General features: G+C 37.4%; 1 protein-coding gene across 2 annotated transcripts in view; it reads right to left on the bottom strand.

Annotated features, from left to right (window-relative positions):
- The window catches only part of svp (COUP transcription factor 2), a 119,230-nt gene that overhangs the window by 57,145 nt on the left and 42,482 nt on the right, over positions 1 to 19,603 (bottom strand). Inside the window, exon 2 of one of the 2 annotated variants that reach the window (XM_011316348.1) lies at positions 15,591 to 15,749. In XM_011316348.1, coding sequence (XP_011314650.1) covers positions 15,591 to 15,749 — 159 coding nt within the window. The remainder of the gene's footprint in view (positions 1 to 15,590; positions 15,750 to 19,603) is intronic. The other variant, XM_011316349.1, reaches the window with a different exon arrangement.

The raw sequence follows: 19,603 nt of genomic DNA, 5'->3' as shown, positions 1-19,603 counted from the left end.
GCAAATGATTACTGTCTAATTACTCACTCCTAACTTATTTTCCACCTGGAATCACTAACTTGTTAACCTAAAATATTACCCTAACCGGGGATCGAACCGACAACCCCAAAATCTCTAGTCCTGCGCCCTAACCGCTAGTCTAATGCGCTATTATCACTAATCAACCTAAATCATCGATATATAGACTCCAGAAAGTTTCAAAATATAATCCCTATTAACTTCGATCACACTAGTTACCGATTATCTCGGTATTTGATTAATTCAAATGCCCCCCCCCCCCCAGTCAACGTATCGGCAATGAACCAAAAATAACAATGTTTAGTTACTGTAGCGAACTGAATCTTAGCTATAATTACTGCCATTATTTTCAGTACCGTTATTATTCATCATTATTATTGCAATTGTTATTATTCATCCGTCGCCCCCACCCCCCGGAGTTTTTCTCCTTACGCCCCCTTGCCCCTGATTTACTGAGCATTGGCAGACGAGCGTGGACCAGGAATTGTCGTCCCATGAACATCGGTCAATCTCAGCTAGTCATTGCCCACCAAGCTGGGGCGAAGGCTGGCCATCCGTCGCTGACCAACTATTGGTGGCCAGTCTTGGCCCATTTCTGGTCCGCGCCTGGTAACCAAAACTCGATTTTTAGCATTGGTGGAAGCCTGGTTTAATCATTGGCTGAAATATGGCCCAAGCTTGGTTACCAAAGCCTAGGCAAGTCTAGGTTGAGCCAAGCTTGGACCGGTTGTTCGAGCTTGGCAGTCCTGTCTGGGCAATAAGAAAGGCCTAACCGAATACACTATACTATTCAAATCCTGTCAGTTTACTAAGTCATTATCGAATTAAAGGAGATTTCAAATGTGGCAATTTTCTTTGGACTAATAGTTCCAAATTTCATTCTCACTTCTTTCTTATAGGAAAAATCCACATACAACGGAACACTCATCAAAAAAAAATTGCATCTAATTTACAATAACTCCTTCCCCTTCAAAAAAAATTTCAATATACCAAAAAGCTTTTTGTTATGAAATTGCAAATTTCTATGTCCATTCTAAGTTTCACAGATTTTATGAAAAACATTAAACATCAACATTTTTCAACGTTTAAAAATTTTGTAATTTTCGTAAAAAGGGTAAAAAATCAAGGTCCTACAAATATACTAAGTAATTATTTTGTACTTAAATTATATTTTGCTTCGGCAAGTATTTCGCTCGCACCACCTTACTATAGTATCAACTGAAATGGGTTAATGGAATGAGCAAAAAATATCCGACGGGTTAAGCATGTCAAAATGATTAATTAGAAAATAGAATTGGCGCGAACGCAAAACTTTACCTCGAGATTTATATTCTCTTCAGGACTTGGACAATTACCCATGTAGGATGGCCGGATTGACCTGAGGATCGGGCCAAGCTCGACGCCAACATTTCCGATGCTTGGAAAAGAGTCTGGCCCAATGCTCTATCGAGCCTTGGATGATAACTCCGGTCCGATTATCGGTGCCTTAATTGGCCCAATGATGGCAGCCGATTGACAGCCGAGTCTTATTAATTTTACCCAAAAATATTAATAACATTTATGTTTTATTGAAATTTATCCGATTATCAATCTTTTCACGTCGATTGAAAGAAGCTAGTAATAAAAAAGAACAACAGACTGGACTGTAAATGCTCGGCATATGATTGGCTACCGAGGCACTCATTAACTTAATTATCAAAAAATGAAGAAAGAACATTTCGTCGTTTTCATGATTTATTAGTTATCCCTAACCACGGCGGCAAGGATATCGACCCTGGAAAAACCTAATCGACGAACTCAAATTTTGGACCTGACCAGACTCGAACCTACGTTCTTTCACACACTAGTCCTACGCCCTAACCACTAACCTAATACCATTACATTACATTATAAACGTTTATTAGTCTTAATTTACAAATATGTACAGTAATTACATTTTGCTATTTTTTTGTCTATGACTAGGCCACCAGCCCTGAGGCTTTATACCTAAATTAAACCTAAAGGGTGGTACAAAATTGATAATTATAATAAAGGGTGTTGTTGGTATGAGAGGTTTTACAATAGGGAAAAATGGAAAATAAAGAAAAAACCCTATAAGTTGGGGGTGATTTGTTGGGATGTGGTAGGGATGGAGAAGGAGTACAGGAGAGGTGGGAGAGGGAAGTTATCTCGACCAAAAGGATTTATGGTCAATGTTAATGGTCTGGAGCTCCTTGTTTAGTTGGTTTTTTTTTTTTTTTTTAATTGATTTGGTTTAATTGATTGATTGATTTTAAAATCGTCCTGATTCTTCTTCGGCGAAAATATCCGAGTAAGAAGCAATGATCGAGAGACGATCAATGGGAGATTTTGTGGATTTCAAAAGGCTGACCATGTCTTTTAACTGATTTATCATTTGAAAAATATTAAGACGCATTAACTCTCTGATAATGAGCGTGGCGTCATCTGTACATTTCTTGATGGTACTTATATCGTTATTGATGGAAGATATCATCTCGTGTTGTTCGTGCGTTGTGGTGGCGGCTTCAGGTTTTGGTGGGGGTTGAGGACGTCGTTCCAACATTGTTTGTGAAGAGGGGTGAATAAAGAAGTCCAGCGGAGAGGAGAATGGAGTCTCGTTGTTCCTAGTGGACTCTCTCATCGTGGGGGTTTTTAGATCCTTTAGGGTATTTAGGTTCCTTTGGGTGGCCTCAGCGTACGTGGTAAGGTTGGTATTTGGTATAGTTGGAGATCTGGTAGACCGTAGCTCTCCTGTCGGTAGCAGGAGGTTTGGATTACCTCTGCCCTTTCTCATTGTTGATGTTTCAATATATTTAATGCGTGTTGGACATTTCCTATAGCTGGCCACATGGTTTTGGCTACAGTTTGTGCAGTTGATGGTCTCACTGATACAGGTTTTTGAGTCGTGTGGTTCACCACATTTGACACATCTTGGGATGCGACTACAATGTGTGCTGGCGTGGCCAAACGCTTGACATTTGAAACATTGGATAGGTTGTCCATCAGGTTTGAATTTTTCAACTGTGAAGGTGTGATATAGTATCGTTCTCACTTTGTTGAAGTTAGCCAATGAGGTTGAAGGGTCAGCTGTCACCGCGAAAATAGGCAGCTTAATGGATTTCGGGGGGTCTTTGACTTTTTTGATGAATTGCCTGACTGCAATGACAGGAATGTTGAGCTTCAATTCCGATAATATATCCTGTTCGCTGAAGCAAGACGGAAGACCTTTAATTATGAATTTTTTGGGTTTATCCTGTTTAAATCCATAGGTGTAAAATTTGATGTCTCTGTTGGCTAAAGTTTCTGTGACTGCTAAGTGGTCGGTTCTCGACTTGAGGTGAATGGCCGAGGTTTTACCTTGAAATTTTATTTTGAAGTCCTTGTTTTTGACGATGTTCTTGATTGATTTGATCAGTTCCATTGTGTCAAGGTTGATATTTTCGATGATAATTGGCGGTGTGGGATCAGCGACTTGGTTGTCCGTTGCAGAGCAGTCATTTCCCTTCAAATTTACAGGTGACGAGTTGTTTGGAGTAGCGAATGCTTCAGCGGTTTTGTTTTTCTTAGCCATTTTTTTTGGCGGGCTCATTGTTAATCTTCTCTTGTTCGAGTTCAGTAGGGTTTTGTTGGGGGGTGTTGACATCCTTAATTCACTTGTGACGTATGCACCTTCAGAATTGTTTGTAATAAACAGCGCGGGGTGTGAACTTTGAAAATAAAGAGAAGGTTTTTATGAGGTTTGAAAGGCGAGGAGGAGCGTGTTCAAGACGTGTGCTGCCTCGACGGATTCCAGACCAAGACTGACTAACCTAATACCTAAGTCTTGTAGTAGGAGCATAAAAACGAGTTCATAAATTTCAGTTATTTCAGTTATTTTTGCGCATTTTTGCTTTTCTTTGATCAATTAATATAGACAATTGAATATCCGTAGATTACTGAGTACTTCCGGGATTTATTAAATTAAAAAATAATTGCAATAATTATAGTAATTATTATTTTTATAGCAAACGCCTGCTTCTCCGAATTTTTCAATTATTATTATCCTGTACTCAACGAATAATCATTCCGATGAAATTTTAATGGATTTTATTGTTTAATGTTAATTATAATATAATCATACTCAATGAATATTGCAAGTGACGGATATTGGAGAAGCTATGTAGGACCTATGAATGGCCAATGATCGACCAACCAATATTTATTCAACAGATTGGGGCTTTACCATTGGACCCAAATCGCTCAACCGAACCTCGTTGGATCGATGTAGGCCAACATATTGGTCGAATATCGAACAACCGAGTATTGGCGAACGCTGCTGGCCAGTGTACTGGCCACGCATCCGAAAACCGAATGTTGACAAACAGATGCTGGCCAATGCATTAGCCAAGTCTGCAGGCTCGGAAATTCCTACATGGGATGAGCCTTAAAATGTAACGATACCGCTACTTTAATTAATTTAACTACTTAAGGGATTCGAAGAAAATAAGTCATTTGCAGGGATAGTTAGTAAATGGCTAAAAATAATGAGTGCATTACTTGTATGCTTTTCATCCTTAGCTCTTCATGCTCAATGTATTAAAGCCAATCCTATTAATATTCGATAGATTTTTTTTCAAATTCAATTTGGTTTTTTTTTGTCTATGGAATATTGCACATTATTGTGAAACTTTTCAGACGAGTTGTGGAAATATATGTATATTAATAGATATATCAATGCCGATTCATTAATCCAATACCAATAATTACGCCGAGTGGGATTTCTAATTGGATGAGAGAAATGTATCCTTCACAAACTTTCCATTCGAGAGCCCACCATCAATTTGGTGGTGACCGAACGAAAATTGTATCAAAATGGGTGGCGCTATAAGTGAATTTGAATTAGTCATTATTATTAATTGTTAATTAAATATTAAATGTTGACTAAAGTGAGAATAACATGTTTTTTACCGCTAAACGTGGTAAGCTATGCTTGTTTTTATTATATTCATCGATAGCTCTACACTGCGAAAGTTTTAATAACAATTTCATGGACCATCTACACGGAAAGAAAAATTTTTCAAAAATTACGGGAACAGCCGTAATTTTTCAATCAAAACAGTATTTAGTTAAAATTACGCACTTTTTCAGTGAAATGTGAGGACAAAGTCCAAAACGTTCAAGAAAAAGTACAGAACGTTCAGTGAAAAAGTGCGTAGCTGTTCCGTAATGTTTCTTGAACACTATTTTGACTGGCAGTTTACGGAACGGACATGTAATTTTTAAAGAATTTTTCTCTAATACTTGTACACGCTGTAATGATCACGAAACTCTATTTTTTTTAATGTAAAATCTACCATTACCAAATATACAATAATTTTTTCATCATTCTCATAGAGAAAATTATTTCGGAATTTTTACAAAATATTTCTCAACATGTACATTATTCAATTACACTATGGCTCAGCCGCAAACAAATACCGCGTCTCCTTGTATGTATTTTTCGCATATATTTTTTAAAAAATGTGTAACATCTAGAATTTTTTACAATTATTTTTTATTACGATGAAAGATAGATTTTGTGTTGATCGCAAACGGCTCATTATAGAATTATGTAAATCGTGTGATTGAATTTAGTTCTGTGAACACTTTATTTTAAACGATAGCCGAAAAAATGGTCTTAGAGCTGCAGAAATTTTCTTTCCTCTACAGAAAAACTTTGGGAGAAGTTAGATTTCGACAATCAAGAATTTTCAACTGTTTAATCATTTCTACAAAGCTGTAGAGCTGTTTATAAAATTTTCAGTTTCGAAAAATTTTCTGATTGTTGGAGAAAAATCACTAAACGGCTTGCCACCTTCTCGACGGTGAGCCATCGTACGATGGATTATTTTTTATGGAACAAACCAAACGATTCACGTAACGATTCGTATAATTTCCACTTCCGACCTTTATTTAATTTTTACGTGACTCGCAGGTTACGTTAAAAAGGGCAACTTTAAACGTTCCTTTTTGCTTATTTTTACCTTTACCATTTTTCACTTTTTTTCTTATTTTCTCACCACAGATTCTCTTATCAATCTTATCTTATCAATAAAAGATGGTTCAGAAATTTCAATTCGAAGGAATACAATTAAATTTATTTTGGAAAAATATTTTTAATAACGTTGTCTTTTAGATCGACATTTTTTGGCAATTTTATATAAGAATATTTAATTCTATATGATTTATAAAGATAGATGCACAGATAGGAGCAATGATAGAGGAAAAATTTGATCTGTACAGAATTTCTTAACAGACTTGGTAACCTACCACTATGGTAGATATGTGAAGTGTATCTGGACAGTAATTCGGTGACGATATTTTATTCCGGTAATCTTGGGGAGGTTCCGCACAATTTAACTCCGAAATTATCATGATGGTATCAAAAATTACTTTGCTAAGCTAGATGAGGAAAATACTCAAATATTGATTTAGACATGAGCTCCAGCAATCGACTAAGGCCTCTCTTGTGTATAGTTAGATATGTTTTCTGATTTTAATAGTTCTACCTTTTTTCGTGATGAATATGAAAAATAAAACTTGTCCCAATAAAATTTTGTGAAAATGGGTTGTACTGTGATTTTTCATCGAGTCGATCTTTACCGATGATTCATACAATCATTGATGATTTTTCAAAAAAGTTGGTTGGCTGGAATAGACGTGGCAGTATCACAGCGAACTAATCTCAAGCGCATCCTGTCTGCCGCAGCAGAGAGCGGTAGAGAGCGGCAGCGAGCGGCCTACATGGCTACATGGTTGCCCTTAGGCCAGGCCCGCGTGCACGGAAGGGGCCCCCAGGTAAGGTCATGCACCCCGCTGACCTCGGATCGCCGACACTCGATTCCCCTTTCCCGCTGCTTATCCTCCTTTGCCATTCACTATAGTACATACCCTCTCAACTGCTTCTCCTCTGCATTTCTTCGTGATTCCCCTCAACCTAACTTTTCTCTCTCTCTCCCTCTCGCTCTCTCTCTCTATACCACTTGCATCTGCGTACGCTATATATGTGTACGCTAATATCGAGAAATCCTTGGCAGATCCTCCGTTGAGGAATTTCTATACGCCAGAACAAGCAACGAGAGACTCGATTTGTACACGGGCGTGCGCAAATCCCCTAAATGGAGAAAGTCCACGCTAGCCCGCCCACAGAAATCATCCACAGACCGCGAAAGCTTTTCCTCCATATACCTTTATCAAGTCACGATTCATAATTTAATAATGGTTCCCTTGTACACTCATATATACCATATTCTTTCTAAAACGGTTAGGGGAGCATGGAGTACCATCCAATATTTATCATTGTTTTTCATTGTCGATGTATTTCACGTATCCTTCACGTGGTGTGGAGAGAACAATTCTCATTAAAATTATAATTTAGAATTTTTTACAAATGCTAAAAATTCCCGAGCACGAATTCCGACTGGACATCGAACCCGGAACATCCCAGTATATATCACGCCAGGCTTCCTATACATAGTCTCCCTTTCCCGTAAATTGGCGTTAGGCTTCAAATTAGGTGCCAAATTCAAAGTGCTTTATGAAGCTTAGATGAACTTTATAAAGTAATGTACGCACTTATTGTGATGATTTCTCATACAAAAGCAGCACCCGTTGATAATTTTCATGGTGGAAGACATGCAGTATCCTGGCGGCGTCGGAACTATTTTTATGTGAATGGGCAATGCGCACATGGCCACAGAAATTTTTAAATTTTCTGTTAATTATAAAATAGATTGCATTAATTTTTTTTATTCGCTTCGCTCGGTTAGATCGCCGTTTTCAGTCCCTACGAGAATAAAATATCGTGTGCCTCATGAAATAAAGTATATCGTGTGCCTCATGAAATAAAGTATTTTCTGACTCATGTGATTGCAGCTCGGGTTATAAACTCACATTTCGTCAGAAAATACTTTACTTCCTAGAGGCACAGTGTACTATTTTATCGTCTTATTAACTTATCGAAATTGACCCAATGACGCAACATCATTTTTTTCCATCTGAATAGCTTGAGCTTGTATAATTTGTGAGCTATAGTCATTTGTATTTTATAAAATATCATAAACTTCATTTTAAAAAAAAGTTTATTATTTCCCCATAACTCTAGGTAATACTTGAGGGTATAGATAAATAAAGGAAGAAAGGTAATGGTGGGGAGACATCTATTATCACGTGCAAGAACAGCCATAATTTTTTATGGATTAATTCGAAGTTGAATCCCAAAGTTTCATTGGTCATCTCTCTAGTTCAGCCCAGAATTGGATCGGCCCTGACTTTGTATCATTAATAGATCGGGAACATGGGAAAAATTTGCCATAATAAATGAGCTTCTTAGTTACCATTAATGGGCCTAAGGTTACTATTAATGACCTAATTAATTCTTCAAAAAGTTCAAGTAAACGATTATTTTTCATTTTTTTCATGATATTCACACGATAATGGATTTTTTGAGTATTAGTTCTGTATTTAATTTTGATATTCAAAATAGAATTCATTGAATGGAACAACAAACTAAATAAGCTTAATCAGCGATTGGCAACAATTTTCAAAAATTGGAACATACCACATATGCCACATCTATATGCGAAAGCCAAAAATGCCATAGTCCTTACCTCTTTAACAAGATTGGTGAGCGTGAATATGACGCGGGTAAATGCCTGATTTTGAATTTTCAATCTCAGCTTTGATTTTTCACAACTGTCGTGAATAATGGACAACGAACAAAGAGTTGCAATTTCAGCGTTTTTAATATTTAATAAAAGCTTGAAGATAATAATGAAAATTAAAAATTCAAATGAACGGCTGGAAAAAACAGATAAAGAAATGTGATCAGCGAAATGGAGTAAGGTCGAGTCATGTTGGCAACGTTATTTTTTGGTGATTCTGCATCTTCTCGTTTTGCTAAGGTATTCTAAAGGTTGATCAGGGCCTTAGATGGTTAGATCTCACTATTCTACCCGGCCGGGACTTGAACTCCAAACCTGTTGCATGTGAGGCAACGAACTTACACACTCGCGGCAATCCAGATGAGTAATCCCAAGCTTAAACGATGGGCGCAAGCTTGGTTCAACCTGGGATACCAAGTCCTTCAATTTCTGGCTTGAACCAACTTTGATTCTATGCAACTACTATGATTCTCCTAAGTTTGGTGATACAATGCAAATTCAAGCTTGTACACCGAGGTAGTCGCGGTGATGGTCGAATATAATTAGTCGATGATGTCATTCATATGATTAAGACTCAAGTCAATAGATGTTTTCTGGTTGTTTTCATCAATTGCAGTGAATCAAAAAAATAAAAGATGAAAATGATGAAAAAACGGCCCTGACAGAATTGGAACCTAAATACCTCAGATACGTAGTCGCGAGCGCTGACCGCTGGACTATCCTGGAGTTCTTATAAGTAGAAATATACTTCAGATATGTCCATATTACTTGGTGCGAAAATTATATGGCTCAATTTGATTTACTATTTTCAAATGAATCAAATTATTGTATGTACTAATGCACCAAGACAATCAATCAAGTTAATAAATCATCTCTTCATTTCAGATATCAAGTGCTATATTTCATATTGTCATCCACTCCTTATTTTTAATCTATAAAGTCTATAAGTAGTAAGATTTACTACTTATCGATTAATAAGTTGCATCCTTAGGGTATTTTTCGGACTTAACCCTTCACTGATCGACCTCGATGATCGGTGAGGACGTCATCGGGAAAAGAACGACCTTTCATCGGAACCCGATGATCGGTGGGGCCATCATCGGCCAATGAATGGCTTTTCATCGAGACTCCGATGATAGGTTGGGACAGCATCGGTTAATGAACTGCCTTTCATCGGGGCCTCAATGACCCGGCAACCGATTTCCGCCCAATCTCGAGTGGAAATTTTGGTCAAGTTCTAGTTAAGACTGGATCAGGTCATACTTGATGATTGATCCGGAAGTGACACGGTGACTGGATCAAATTTTGATCAGACATGTAACGCAAATTTAAATCAAGACTTGATCAAACTTTTCTGATCCGGTTTAACGGTTCCGGATTTGATCAAGTCAAATGTTTCTAAATCGGATGACTGGAATATCGAAAACAATAATAAATATTAACCATAACTCACTTAAAATAAAAGATAATTAATTTTTTTTATTATATCTTATCGCTCTTAATGAAGCCCGATTGTAATTAGCGATGAAAAAACCCTATTATTTTTGACAATGCTGGGGATCGAACCGAGGAACTTACGATTACTAAACCTACGCCCTAACCACTGGACTACCGCACTATTGTTTTTGAGTAGATTCTTTTTACCTACACAATCTGCAAGGGAGTGTTTGATGACTTTGAAATTATTGCATGTACATTCTGAGCAAGAAAACATATTCGGTTCAAATTTTATTTCATTTCATAAAAGATAATTATAATAATCATAACACAATGAACAGATGCAAGTTTGATGATTTTTTTAGACTCAAGATAATGCGCTCTTATGTTTGATACTTCATTATATATATTGCCCTTGCTTCCTATACATTTAAATAAAGATGTTTCGTCAATAGATTAACAATTGCTAGAAAAAAGAGGATTCTCAGAGAAGGGTAGATCAAATGAATATCAGATGAATCAGATCGGAACTTTGTGATTTTTTTTTATCGAGCTATTCAATTGAAAATCAAGTGAATTGAATCGGAAGGAGAACAAATTGTGTTGAGGCAGCTTGATCTCAGAGTGAGATCATGTTTATCTGACTTGCTGGGTCAAAACTTGGTCAGGACTTCATCAAGTGTCATCTGATCAGGCATGTTTGACCAGAACTTGATGTAAAGCCATTTGTAGTTTATAGGGTCCAATATACTGGCTCGAAAATTGATCAAGTTTTCATCAGGTGTCTTCTGATCAGGCCTGTCTGATCAGAACTTGATCTAAATTCGCTAGTAGTTTTTAGGATCCGAAACGTTGGATCAAACCTTGGTCAGGTTCTGATCAGATCTTACCTGATCAAGCGAACCGCACTGAAACGGAATCAAGTTCTGATCGGACTTCAAGTAGACCTGAACTAATTTCCACTCGGGATGCTCAGCCATTTTGTAAAAGTCGGCAAACCCTACTATATAGTCTAGTCCTTTCAGCCTTTGACCCTCAATTGATTCAGTTGCCGATGAAAATACACCAATAGATGCGTAAAAGCTCCCTGAACAATGTATCAAAATGCTTACGCACTGTTCAACCGGGAACATAAATTAATTGACTGGGAACTATCGATTTTTGTGTACTTAACGTCAGGAATGTCAACGGCGTTCATTGACCTCATCCAATTGTAAAGAAAAAATGTCGGCATCTAGAGCGACAATTCAACTACAAATCTATACGAAAAAAACAATGCCCTACTTTATATAATTATCATCTAAAAAAATACTAAAGTATCTTAACCTCATCAATTTGTTGCCATTTTACAGTCTACTCCTTTTTTGCGCGCGCACCTTAATCCAACACGCGCGTAGGCACAATAGATTTGAATGTACATTCTGTGTTGTCATGACTATTAATATTACGCGTCTACTGGTATATTTTCATGGGCAGCTGAATTAATTAAGGGTGGCAATGTTTTCTGCTAGCTTGATTAGACTACGCATGAGATTTGGAAGACATCGGCGCCGTTGAGAAGCATGAGTAATGCTTCAATGATCGGCAGATCATCGGCGCCGATCGTCGGTTGAATTGCTGTCGACCTCGGCCCACTACGTGGTTGTTTTGTACACTTTTACACGGGGAATTATCCAATATTTGCGGAAAGTAGCTTAATTGAACAGACATTAAAAATGCTCTATTTCCAAACTTAAACGACGTTATTGATGCTGTCACTATATTCATAAGATTCCCATTTGAGAAGCGACTGTGCGGCAGCATAAAAATCTTTAACCGCTTGCATATGAATTGGTAGAGTGTCTGATGAAACCCAAAAGGACTCAGAAGCCATGAATCAAATGAAAAAACAGGTTGCTGCTATACTCTTTTACCAGATGAAATATCGCGTACGAATTCCAAGAACCGGCTCCAGAAAAATGACACACTGATGCCGGAGAAGATTTGTGCGGGTTGTACAGCAAGCTTGCTACTCAGTCTGCCAACAATTCCAAAATTTCGAATTCGGAAATATCCAAGTATCGACAGTGTTCACTAATTGCAAACATTTCTTCTCTACCTTCAAAAAGATGAATATTCTTCTTTTTTTGCGAGTTATCCATATATTTAACGAAAGTACTATTTCTAGGTTGTACGAACTCAATATCATTTCCAATTTTTTCGGTAATCTTTACTGAGAATATTTTTTTTTGTTTTCTCCATAAATTAACTAAATAGATCCACGCGTTTATTCGAAAAATAGCAGTCAAATATCATGTCGATGCTGATGATAGGCTACGAAGCCGTTTTTATTGGAGACCCCGATGATTGGTGAGCAGATATTAGATTAAACTCAGGCCGTTAAGCAAAGCCGCGATGTTCAGCGAAAAAACATTGGCCCAATATTGAGTCTTTTGGAAGATCTCAATGTTGGGCGACCACATAATGGACCGATACTTAGCCATGTATATATATTGGCCTGTGAGTATCGGTAAATTCTGGATGGGAAACAGTTCAATATTCTAGACGAGAAAATGTCTAAGTGCTAATAAATAAGTTGTCAACTTGAATAATATCAATAAGAAAGGAATTGATTGCTGGGTTTCATGTTCCTTCCACTGACGAATTACTTTCACTCTTCTTCAATTCGACTGCATGATATAAATACACTCAATGTAATTTTTTTAGAAGAGTCTAATGGAACTAAAATTTCAGACCAGACTCCTGGTCTCTACGGGCTTTCCTCAATAGTTCATGCAGGGCAGGAATGATATAAATAAAAAATAAAGTAAATAAAATAAAATAAATAATGATCAATGGATTATAGAAAAATGCTAGTTTAATTTGGTCGAAGATGGAAAGTTTTGTTATAATCACAGGCAAATAGACATCGCCCTATTTTTATGTGGTACCACATGAACTGTTTCTGCTGACCAGACAATGGGTTGTACTAAAAGAGGATGTAGGAAACTTTGTTGGAGAAATTTTCCTACGAATGAAACTGTGAATTTATTCTGAAAAAAAAACCATGCACACCAATTGGTTTATCAAAATTGGCAGAACTGTTCCGGTTGAAAAGAGGAAAGACGAAAAGCAAGTGACATGGAGGTGTAGCAAATGAGAAAGAATTAAAAAGAAAATACTATCTACGAAGATATAAAGACAAGTGAAAATCTTGTAGCTTCTAACTCCTCAAAATTAATTGCTTTACAATAGGGGGATGGAGATTTTACTGGTGTGGAGTTGCCGTTTGAGCCAAAGGCTACAATTGGAAATTCCCAAAAGCATGGACAATAATTTTTCATAGTGTTTTTCAAGTTTTCTAGTTTGGAAAGTATGTAGCGGTACTACTATTTCCAAACGAGAAATTGTGAGAAATAGTAAGCAAATAAATTCTTATTGAACTAATACGACATGTTCCATTCTGAAAAAGATTAATAGTGTTATCACTATGACTGTGAATCGTTTTTATGTTGCTGACAGGATATGCAAAAAAATGGAATTTATGCACTGCATGGAAAATCATGTTAACTGACAATTACGGGAGTTACAATACTCTTGACGGATATCGCCATAACTTGAGGAATTTAAGTGACGGTGGCGTAATTTTTCACAGGCGATTGAAGTACAAATTACGAAACCATACTTCAACTATATTTCGCGGCGAAATTAGGGAGAAGATAGCGGCGAACAAAGCTTTTATAGAATGTTTCTGACTGTGAATGATTTCATGGAATAACTACCTGTTCAAAATGTAGGCTACTAATACATATTCAATTTTTTAATATTTTTTTTTTTAATGATCATCTTTAATATCGAGAAAATAAAAAAAGGTACTTCGGGAGTTTCAAAATAACTTTCCAAAAATGAGAAATGATAAATCTTGAGATTTGCATGGAAAAAATGGGTGAACTAAAATCTAGTTAGAGAAAAAAAGAGGGATATTTGGAGAAAATCGCCAAAGCCTCAAAACTAAAAATACTAGGAGAATAGACATTACTTCAATTGCCGAGAATAACTCTCTTAGCACATGTATTGAAATCAAAAGGCTTATTTTTAGAACATCTATCCAATTGTTGCAGACTAAAAATCAATAGATGTGGGTTATATGTAAATGATAAGAGCAATGCTAGAAAAGAACATCAATCAATAATGAAAATTACGAGGTGAAACTATTATCGCGTGATGTGAGTAAGGCGAATAAGTGCGAAGGAGTGTGAGTAGAGGTGGAATGAAAGAACTGGAGTCAAGTGGAGCGAGAACAAATATACTGGAATGTTCGTGTGTGTAAAGGGAAAAAGATGAAGGAACAAAAGAGATAGAAGTTGGTTGAGGGAGGGAGGCGTGAGAAAGTATCCTCGGGCTGTTCCGCGGCACTGGGCATCACAATCCGCAATTAAATCTTTACCCAACTACTGCCAGGTCCCATGAAACACGTTCGGCCTCTTCACCCCATCTTCCACCGTCTTTCCGTCGTCTTTTTAGCTCGTCCGTAATTTCCTCGTGAATCTCCCTCGATTCTCTTGAAAGTCTCTCGCCCAGTATATATAAATTGATCATTCAAATATCGTTTATCAAAGACCTATTCTTGAAACCATGAAAATAACACGACATTTTAATACTTGAATTGAGAAAGTAATTCGTATATACAGTGAAGTAAAGTATAAGTATAAGTTGAACACAATTTTTTTTAATGCACGGAATATAAAAACCAATAGACCAGTTCGTTTTGAAAATATTTTCAGTATGACTGAATTATTTAGAGTATGCTTAGAGTATGTTGCTCAAAATAAAAAGACGCAAACATTCTGAATATATTAGACTTTCCGTGCATAGCTTAAGTACATTCACAGCCCCCTGCCTGCCGAAAAGTCCTGCTAGGGGATGAGGAATGGGGCAGCAGTTATTGGGAATGGCTGATTTTAAAAGTAGAGCCTTTTACTAGTCGATTTTCAAGTGGATTCAGATTAAGTGACTGGATCTGATCAATCCACATTTTCGACCTAATATCCATTAACCCATTGGAGTCATCGTCTGATTTCATATTGCCGATAAACATCCCGGGGTCAAGGGTCTTGTGGGACTGAATGCATGTCAGATTTTGCGATCATGTACATGAATTTTTTCATTTCTTACATCAAGGATAATCGAAGTAATTTGAAATTCACAATCAAAGAAGGATGGAGTAGGATGCTAAACATTTTGACAAGAAATAATAATTTGAATTCTGGGCACATTCGCACACTGCAAAAGTTTATTAAGGACAGTGTGACATAACCGTGAAAAAGTCGTTCGACTTGATTGATCACGATCGCACCACGTTTTCTATCTCTCTGACCCTCTGTTTCTCTGTCTATGAAAAATCATTCTTTTAATTCTAGTATAAACTAAAGTTATTTTTAAAATACTACAAATATAATAAAAATGGTTCATTACAATGCATACCTTCCCGGCGCATACCCATCTTCAGGCATTTTTTGAGTCTGCAAAATTGGCACTGGTTGCGATGGTGTTGATCGATCGGACAGTTTCGATTCCCCCGACATGAGTATGTTAAGTTCCGCCTCACACTTCTTTTAAAGAAACTCTTGCATCCTGAAAAAAAAAATATATATATATACACAAAATGAAGATCATGAAAGGACTAATTAAGACTTCGTGGTGATTTCAATACATTTTACATTTTGGTATACAAGTACAACTTCATCTTGTATAAGTAAAGTGTTTTGATATACCTCCAGTTGAGGGAAAGATACATGTATCACGCACGAATCTGACACGCACATGATATTGAGAATAAATTCCAGTATGTTAGAAAAGTCAGCATTATGAGTGAGAATAACAAAAAAGTGGGGGCAGACGTAGAGCTTTAATGCGAAAGGGAAAGAATTATTTCCGTTTTAGCTGGAAGTGCCCCAAGAAATTGCAACCGTGATGACCGCCGCAGCAAATCGCTACACGCACGTAATTCAATCCCACGGTACTGTGAAAATAATCCAGCCCACCCACGTGAAATTAAACCATCGAAATAAATGCATTGCCTTAAAAACATGTCAAAACAATTCTGAGTATAATGAAACGTTGGTAAAAACCCGAATTTATTGAAGAACTACAATGCCAAGTGCAGCATTCCGGAACTTATCGTTTCGAAGCGTATTGCATACAGGATTTCTTATCATACTCAGAAAGCAAAGCTCTTATTTCAATTTAAGTAAGCTCACCATATATTTTTTACGTTCATTGAAATAAGTGTATTCATCAGGGAAATTAATGAAACGAGTAGTACTCACAGGCTGAATTCCCAACCGAGCCAGTGATGGGTCTTTATAGTAATAATAATAATGAAAAGAAAAACACACTAACGCTTAGCGTTCACTTCGCTCTTCTCGTAGCCTTTCATTCGATAAGTATAGCTAGTAAACCCTGACGTACTTGAAAATCAAGTTTATCTAAGTTTTATTGTTATTTCCTCTTTTATATGGTCTCGTCCCACTAGGGTATAATGAGATGTTCGCCTAGTTACACCTCTCGGTGTGGGACTACCGGCGTTAAGGACGCATGCAGAGAACTACTGTATCCATCGAGCCAGTATGACGCTGAACACAACAAAATCCCTGCATTACTGACCGGCTACATAACTGAGGTTTTCCATGGATTGCCTCAGTATAAGTCAAGTGAGTGCGGTAACCGAAGTCGGTCAATGGTATCGCGAAAACAGACGGAGAAGCATAACAGGAAAGACTTACAGCTATAAGACGAGAAGCGCCTTTAATACGGTAAATGGCAGTAGGAAATGAGAGACATAAGGATCCCGAGAATAAAAAAAAAAAATAAACATACGATAGTTTACCACTCCTTTTGCTACATATGACGGTTAAAACTCTATTCACGCATGAACAGCGGAACGCAGAAGTCCAAAAACCAAGTGTCGGTGACGTTGACGGTATGATAGTGTATTATGCAAATCTACTGGCCTTAGGAATACTTGGCTGTGAAATTAGGGTATTGATATTAAAGTTGTATGTCTTTACGTACTGCATTATGACCAAGTCTCACTTAATCTTGTAAAGACATGAATTGTTATCCATAACACACCACTTGATCGTGCACCATTATCATCGAAATGACGTTACGGTAGCTTTTTTTGCATATATAGTCGAATGCAGGAGGTTATCACTCTTGGTGCCCTTTGCCTACGCAGACATCATGATGCTGCCCTGCAGCAGACTCCTCTCTTAGTTAAGGAGGAGTATTGTTCCAGGGCAATTAGGAAATGTCTGTATCACTCACCTTATAAAAGTAAAGGTAAAATGTTAGTAATGAAAGTTAGTAGCTCATTTTCCAACTATCAGAGTCTTCGCGGTTGGGGTACTCTTTGTGAGGAGCATTAAAATTCTCGTGTGTCTGTGGAAAATGCGCTTTACAATAACATCTGATGAAGGGAAGCTGATTTCAGAGTTGACACAATTGAAAAGAAAAGTCGTCCAAGATTGTACTCAGAGTGTTCTTCTGTTTTATCTTGCTTCTATCGCTATAAGTTGCACTGCATTATGTTGCAATTTATCTAGCCCAAGGACGTAGTAATAGAAAGTATTAGGCAAGCCATATATCTTACATAGGTGCTTCAACCTCAAGCTCCCGTTTAACGTAGGCACGGTGGATTCGCGGACAGTTAGCATGAGTTTCAATTTAATGCAGGCAAAGAAACTTTTCGAGAGGTTCATTGCTTATGTCATTTGGACTACAATCATATTAAGGTGTTCCAAGGTCGACACACGACGTCTGGCTTAGTAACGCCCTTCCGAAGCTTTGATACTTCATCAGCCGACTTAACCAATAAGTGTCATGGGAAATTTGATCAAGCATTATAATGCGGATGAGAAAGCACTCTATCAATGTTAGCGGTACTCTTATAGAATAAATAGAACATATCTATTACTCTGTACTCATAGAGGTTCTGCCTATGGAGTCTGAATAAGAGGTATAAGATTTACTGGAACATCTCATTCACGCCCGTCCGATTAAATATTGTAGCAGAAATCAGTGTCATACTATTCGATCTTTACGACAAAACCATCGATGTCACTCCGTTTTTGACTCCAACTAAGAGTAATATATAAGAAGAGGAGAAATGGATCAAGTATCAACCATTTGTATTTAAGGGCTATTGAGTGAACTGGGAAATCGAATCTCGTTGCTTGTTCATATTATTTCGCTAGGAGAATTGAGACAAATTTTGAGATCAGCGTTCGAAATTACTCAGGCTATTATTATATAGCACCTGAGTAACAGCTGATCAACTCCAGAAGGGTACAATACTTACAGTCCTACAATCAATTTGGCAGCATGCTTGCCGTACGGTTTATTGTCTAATTAAGGTCGCGTTGGAGCCTTTTGATTGCGCAATGATCGCATTAACGGGAAACAATAATAATACCGGCAAGGATAACTAGCTTGTACTAAATACAGAGCACGCTCGTTCTTGGATGTCTTCGCATATTTGGGCAGCACGATTGTGAGGTATCCGATATGTCCTGAGAGTTCTTACGGCGTCAATGACATAATGTATAAACACTCTATTGCCTAGTACTAAATGTCACACCTTCATGTTGTAGGCTGCTGTGTTTGCGCTGAATAACTGTTTATTGCCAGGATGTTGATCAAGGTCTACTTAGTTAAGACCAAAGTATCATTCAATTGTTTGGATAAATATTATAGCAAAAAAGCCAATATCCAATGAAGGTGAATGAATTAAGTGGTGATGATAAGCGGGAAGCGAGAACAAGGATCGAATTGTTCGACTAGAATTTATGGAGGAACATAGTTGTTTTGAATTCATGCCCCCTTTCCACATGAAGTCTCCCTATTATACACAACGTATAAGCCAAACAGTTCACGCAATAATAATAACGCTATAGTGTCGTGGTTAGGGCATAGGATTAGTACTCGTAAGGTCCCGGTTCGATCCCCAGTGTCGGCAAAAATAATTAGGTTCTTTCAGCATTAATTATAGTAAGTATCCATTGATGTAGGTGACATAATCAGAAAGAATGATTAATGTTTTATTTTAAATTCATTACCATTACTAAACACCTTTAATTTCGGTTAGCAAGGATTAATTCGTTTTGTTTGATCAAACCCTGATTCGACACGCCTGATCAAATCCGGATCGAGTCAAGGCGTTTTATGCTAGATCAAGTCCTGATCAAGTTGTGGAATCAGTACCTGACCCAACATCAAGTCTCACTTGATTCGAACTTGATCCAGACCTGAGCTAATTCTCCACTCGGGTACCTCGCATGGGCATAAATCCGTTTTTCAAATCACCACCTTTGGTTCCATTTGATGAATATTCATAGAAACGATCGAGATACGCGGTAGCGCATAAGCCAAGTAAAAGTTTCGTCTCTATCGAACAAATAAGGCCGAGAGCTACGGTGTATCTATAC

Source organism: Fopius arisanus, unplaced genomic scaffold (genome assembly GCF_000806365.1).
Source record: "Fopius arisanus strain USDA-PBARC FA_bdor unplaced genomic scaffold, ASM80636v1 scaffold00006, whole genome shotgun sequence".
In the NCBI taxonomy this organism is placed as follows: Eukaryota; Metazoa; Arthropoda; class Insecta; order Hymenoptera; family Braconidae; genus Fopius; species Fopius arisanus.
This window is presented reverse-complemented; position numbering and strand designations above follow the sequence as displayed.